This window comes from Dasypus novemcinctus, chromosome 2, assembly GCF_030445035.2.
Source record: "Dasypus novemcinctus isolate mDasNov1 chromosome 2, mDasNov1.1.hap2, whole genome shotgun sequence".
Taxonomy (NCBI): Eukaryota; Metazoa; Chordata; class Mammalia; order Cingulata; family Dasypodidae; genus Dasypus; species Dasypus novemcinctus.
The window spans coordinates 15,174,989-15,180,988 of NC_080674.1; the positions used below are offsets into that span (position 1 = coordinate 15,174,989).

The window sequence follows — 6,000 nt, forward strand, 5'->3', positions numbered from 1 at the left end:
GAGCTCGACACCCAGCTCCACAAACCCGCCGCCACTAATCGGGCCCCTTCACGTCAGACTTCCGGAGCGGCCCGTCTGTGCCGCCCGCACCAGCAGGCCTCACTTCTCCTCCCTCGGCTGAGCCCCGTGCTAAGCGTTTCACCCTTTTTTAAATATGAAGAGTTCGTGTGATTTATGTATCTTTAAAAAAAATTTTTTTTTAAATAAACGTGAAGAGTTTGTTCTCGTCGACCTCTAGCCTCCTTCCAACCCCCCCTCCCACCCCCCGTGACCGTCGCGAGTGAGCTTAAGAACGGGCTGTTTGCACATTGAGTTTCCTTGTCCTCCTTTCCAGCCTGAAAACATCCTGGTGGATCAGAGCGTGGCCAAGCCAACCATCAAACTGGCTGACTTCGGGGACGCTGTCCAGCTCAACACCACCTACTACATCCACCAGCTATTGGGGAACCCAGAATTCGCAGCCCCTGAAATCATCCTCGGGAACCCTGTCTCCCTGACCTCGGACACGTGGAGTGTTGGGGTGCTCACCTACGTGCTTCTCAGCGGCGTGTCCCCCTTCCTGGACGACAGCGTGGAAGAGACCTGCCTGAATATTTGCCGCCTAGACTTTAGCTTCCCAGATGACTACTTTAAAGGAGTGAGCCAGAAGGCCAAAGATTTTGTGTGCCTCCTCCTCCAGGAGGACCCCGCCAAGCGCCCCTCGGCCGCACTGTCCCTCCAGGAGCACTGGCTGCAGGCGGGCGCCGGCAGAAGCCCCGACGTCCTCGACACGTCCAGACTGACTGCCTTCATCGAGCGGCGCAAACACCAGAATGATGTTCGACCTGTCCGTAGCATTAGAAACTTCTTGCAGAGCAGGCTTCTGCCCAGGGCTTGACCTGTCTGGAAGTTCTTTCTCATTCTCTTTCACCTGCCAATCAGCTGTTAATTTGATTTTGAAGAGGGAGGAGAAAAAAAAAAAATAGGAACGAATCAGCTGCCGGTGTGTTCATCGTGTGGAATTGCATTCCAAGTGCACCGCGCTCGGCACTGCTGGGACTCGGAGCCGCGAGCTGCACTGGGGTGGAGGACCTTCGTCGCGCTCCGCACGGGGCGGAGCTAGCGTTGCTGTGTCACAGTGTTTTATTCAGGTTTCTGCAAAAAAATAAAAAGATACTTTTTTAAATGAATATGGATAGAATTTTGCAAATTTAACATTTTCAAGATTTATTCAAGGAAATGAAATGCCTATGTTCAACCACTGGTGTTAACGAACAAAACCCAGATACTGTACATCCCGGGAAGACTCCCCACCGTGAGGGCCGCCGCCCGGCCTCCCCGCCGCCCGGAGCTGCTGCTCCAGCTGCCCCGTCCACACGTGCTCCCTGGAGCACCAGGCGGGGCCTCGGAAGCGAGCATTCAACCTCAGACTTTTGCATAAAAATAGAATGAATCGTTCTGCTCTGATGAAATGTAGGCCTTACTTGTACAGAAGACTGCTCCTGCCTTCCGTCTGCCACCTCCTGCCCTCCCTCCCCTCCCGCCCACTGCCCGCCGAACCCACCTCCGGGGGGCTTCGGGCGCAGCGGCTTCTGCCCATCCAAGAGGACGTGGGGTCGGGACCTGCCCCACCGCCCCTTCCCCTAACTCCCCACCCCGAAACTCTCAATCAGATGGTTGAGCAGTATACAGTCCGATGAAAATACTGTAAATGCACTCATTGGGGTTTTTTGGGTTGTTTTTTTTTTTTTTTGGTTTTTATTTCATATCATGTGCAATGTTGTGGCTTTAACATTTTATGCAACTATTTATGAAGACCTCTGTTGTACCTGTAATAAATACATAGAAAAAGCACAGACTTCGTGCAGTGAGCTTTATGGTTTTGTGCGGGGGGCGGGTGGGAGGGGTGGGGGTCGTAGCCCTGTGCCATCCGTTCAAGGAGATCGAGCCCTTCGTGAAGTTTGTCGGTTTCGAGGACTGTAAAAAGTGATTTCATACTCTGAATACTGAACTGGATAATAGGGTAATATTCTAAATTTTACTATTATGCTATTATTCAGAATGCCAAAGTATTACTTTTTTTTCCCAAAATCAGTCTGGACATTTACTACTTTTTAGACTTTTTCACATTCAACTTTCTGTACAAAAATTGGCTGCATTTTGAGCTTTTGGTAAGAAATAAAAGCCAATATAGTACCAGCCGCCCCGAGGCTGATACCCGATGCCTGAGTCACTGTGGCAGAGCTAACACTGGTGCCGGGAGGCCTCTAGACAAAAAAAGGCTGCATTTCTGGGCGCATTTGACTTTTTCTAGGTGTCTTTTTATCTTTGTTGTGTGAAATATCTTAAAAAGAGACCAACCTGCTTCCCAGGCCAGCCAGGACAGCTGGGTCCTGAGCCATCCACTGGCATAGTTAAGCTTTGCAGCTTCCAGTGTAGTTTATTTATTCTTCGGTTGAGTTTTTGTTTCTTCTTGTAAAATTGTACAGAAACTTTTTAAAAGAAATGGATTCAGAACTGGATGTGTATTCGTAACCTCATAACTTTTATTTGTGTATTGTTTCTTTTATTTCAGTTAAATTTTTACATTATTTTGCATGTATATTTCTTTGTACAGAGACCTCACATGTTTACACAGTATGATGTGATGTAAATATTTTATTTTGCCATCAGTTATTTTAAAGAATTAAACATATTTGCCTGATGTTTGTGTTAGGCCTTTTCTTTACATTGGCACCTGTGGAATGGAAAGGAGAGGGTGAGGCACAGGCCTGCAGGGAGCAGGGCCGGGCAGCCAGGTGGGGGATCCGCCGGGTGGTCGCCCGCCCCCCGCAGGCTGGCTCACCGTGACCCAGCTCCACAGACCCCCATGCGGAAGCCTGCCTGTGCAGCCGGGGTTCAGGCTAGACTCGCAGGGCAGCCCCGGCTCCGAGGCTGGTGCGGAGACCAGCTCTAGAGCACAGAAGCGGAGCCAAGGGGACCGCCGTTCCAGACGCCGCCACAGAGCAAAGGTTTCCCAGGTGCATCCAAGGACGCGAAATGGCTGTGGCTCATCATACCAAGGACCCAGCACCTCCGGGAAAGCTCCCTAGGGGGTGGTCGTCCCACGCCGCCTCCACACCCGGGGTCCCCGGGGACCAGGGGCTCTCCAGCCGCTGCTTTCTGGGTTCTGACACCAGACCTGGCTTCTGGAACGGTGGGTGGGTTTTGCTGATAACCAACATCATCTCCCTCTCTTTGATTCTTTGTGTTTTCCCTTCTGGCCTGGTGGCTTCTATTGTTCAGCACACCACAAGGAACAGTATTTGTTTTTCATTTGTTTACTGAGCTCCTGAAAGTAAGACGGTCAAAGCCTAGCATTCGCGCCTAGACAGGACGGGGGAAGCTGACTGTCCCCGAGACGGAAGTCGCGCCTCAGGAGCCCCAGGGACAGCAGGTGGCTCCGTGGACCTGAAGGGAGCAGACCTCGGAGGTTCTGGTTCCCCACAGCCCGCACCGGGTCCTGGAGTCCGCAGACCCACACCTCGGCAGCCTGGGGCTGGGTACTTTTTCTTTTAACGGGACGCTTGATGAATGAAGCAGTTCCGCCTGGAAGGAGACACAAACCTTCCCACAAGTGAAAAGGCAGCAGTCATTTATGAGTTTGGTCTTGTGGTCTGGGATGCTTCCTACCTAGATGGTCTTTCTCAAATATCAAAAGGGGGAAAGGGTAAAAACAGATGAGTTTACATGACTGAGAGACTTCAAAGTGGGTCGGGAGGTTCTCAGAGGGGTCATGCTTATGCACGGCTCAGCAGGATCCCAGAGACAGCGAAAGTAGATACTACCCCAAATAGTTGGGCTCCTGAGGCCTCCAGAGACACGCAGGTCCTACAGTCATGGCAGATGGCTCCAGAGTTTGGTGCCTTGCCAGTGGACCCTACTTTGGGGTTTGTGCTCCCAAGTGACAGAGTTGGACTCAGACGTGCCTTCTCTACACATGCCTCATCTCCTTTTATTGATCTTATAGTTGGCGCTGGAGTTGGTACGTGTATGTCCAAGAGACTTGAATCTCTGGGCTGTCCATGTGCCAGCTGGGCCCTGAGCCTCAGTAGCTTGAAACAACTATTCTCCGGTTCATTGGTCTCACCTAGGACAACTAACAAGGAGATGAGGATAGATGGCTCCCATACCAAGGAATGGAGAGAGTGTACAACTGCAAGCAGGAGAGTCCCATCCATCAGCCACATAGGTTCAAAGCCCCTCTAAATTAGAGGTGGAATGGGCATCACCATCCCAGAATCCTCAGGATTGCAGAATAAATTATGGACTAGAGTGGACTTACTGGTATTCTACTATAGACTTAATGTAATTCTAGCAATGGAAGAAATTATATCATTGATGTGGAGACAGTGGCCACTGGATTTGCTTAAGGCAGGAAGAAGGAAAAAAGAGGTATAATGGCAGCATTTTCGGGACTTGGAATTGTCCTGAATGACATTGCAGAGACAGATACAGAATATTATATATCCTGCCATAAACTACCAAATGGAGTGGGAAAGAGTGTAAATTACAGTGTAAACTATAATCCATGCTGTATGGCAGTGCTCCAAAATGTGTTCAGAAGTTGCAAGGAATGTACCACACTAATGAAAGAAGTTGTTAATGTGGGAAAAGTGGGAGGTGTGGGGAGTGGGACATATGGAAATCCCCTGTTTTGTTTTGTTTCTTAGATTATAAATGTATTTTATTTTGTAAGCAACAATCAAAATATATTCGTTCTACTGATTTCTTCAAACACTGAATGGCAACTTAACAAATTTTGTCCACTTTTATGTATTCTTGTACAACTTTGGAATCTGGCAGACCCTGACTAAAGAAATAGAAGTAATTACACAACTGAGACTAAAGGTGTTACAGTGCTGCAAATGATGCATTTAACCAAATATACCTTCAGAGGTCCCTTGATTTTGAGAATTTGGAACAGTAAAGGAACATACACCAAAAGGATCACCGACAGGTTTTGTGTTGCTTTATTTAAATATGACAGTATCCAACATAGCTGCTAAACACTGGGCAATATTTGAAGTCATAAGTGCATCTATATGTTCCTCCAAATGACGTTTGGGATCCTGCTTGCCAACATTCTTTATTGCCAGCTGCTAAGGTGTCATCATCTTCTTCTACAGCCTGGATAGATGGCTTGTTTAAGTGGCCCAGATTTGAAGTTACTTGTCTTGGTTCATGTCCTAAGACCATCGTATTAGCATTGATCAGTCTGAAGGCATCAATAGCAACCTTTCCTTTTACGCTCTGAATGGGGTCCTCTACCACTGCCACAGCTCTCTCCGACAAGGCTTCAAAGCTCTGCTGAGTGTTGATATCCACACCAGAAAGCCAACAGTCAAAGCCGGGGTGACTGTGATACCAACCAACAACCATCTCAGGCCTTCCTGTCTGCTTCAACACATCCAACATTTCGGCTTGGAACACTGGATCAACTGCCTCCACACTGACACCTGTTCCTAACTGTGGCCTAGCAAACACATCAATCACTCTGACGGTGTAATCATCAACGAATTCTCTAGGCATCAGACCCATAACTTCCATCGGAACTCCAGCACGACCGCGGTTTAGCATTTTTAACAGTGCCAGGGAAGAGAGAGAGACTTGTTCTGTTCTACAGAAGCATCTGTAGGTGGCCCCTGGCCCAACCCAGGCGTACCTCCCCCAAGTCTAAGAAGTCTGTCCATATTTCTGGTCGGTAACTACAGTTCTTCAGGCGTTCCACTTCAAGCTGTTCAGTTCTTAGCTCCAGCTCCTGCTAATTTTGGCAGGTATAATTTTTCAAGTGTGTTTTTTTAGCTCTGTCTCCTGACGGTGGTCGGCGGGCTGGGGGCGGAAGTTCACGGCCTGGATCCTCGACTTGCTGGTGTGATGACACCGCAGCGGCAGCTCAGACTAGGCCCAGCTCTGACACCACGAACCCCCCTATATTTTTTTAATGTAACATTTTATGTATTTATATATCTTTTAAAAACA

The 6,000-nt window shown here is 48.7% G+C and overlaps 1 protein-coding gene and 1 pseudogene across 3 annotated transcripts in view; one reads left to right on the top strand and one right to left on the bottom strand.

Moving 5' to 3' along the window:
• Positions 1 to 2,683, top strand: part of TRIO (trio Rho guanine nucleotide exchange factor) — a 380,125-nt gene extending 377,442 nt beyond the window's left edge. For all 3 annotated transcript variants that reach the window (XR_011645465.1, XM_058306993.1, XM_058307004.1), the window contains one exon: positions 335 to 2,683. Coding sequence is in view for 2 of the 3 variants with exons in the window: in XM_058306993.1 (XP_058162976.1) it covers positions 335 to 877 (543 nt within the window). In the remaining variant the exon portion in view is untranslated. The remainder of the gene's footprint in view (positions 1 to 334) is intronic.
• An 8-nt stretch (positions 2,684 to 2,691) lies between these two features.
• LOC111763526 (26S proteasome non-ATPase regulatory subunit 14 pseudogene) lies at positions 2,692 to 5,715 on the bottom strand (annotated as a pseudogene).
• Positions 5,716 to 6,000: the final 285 nt, after the last annotated feature.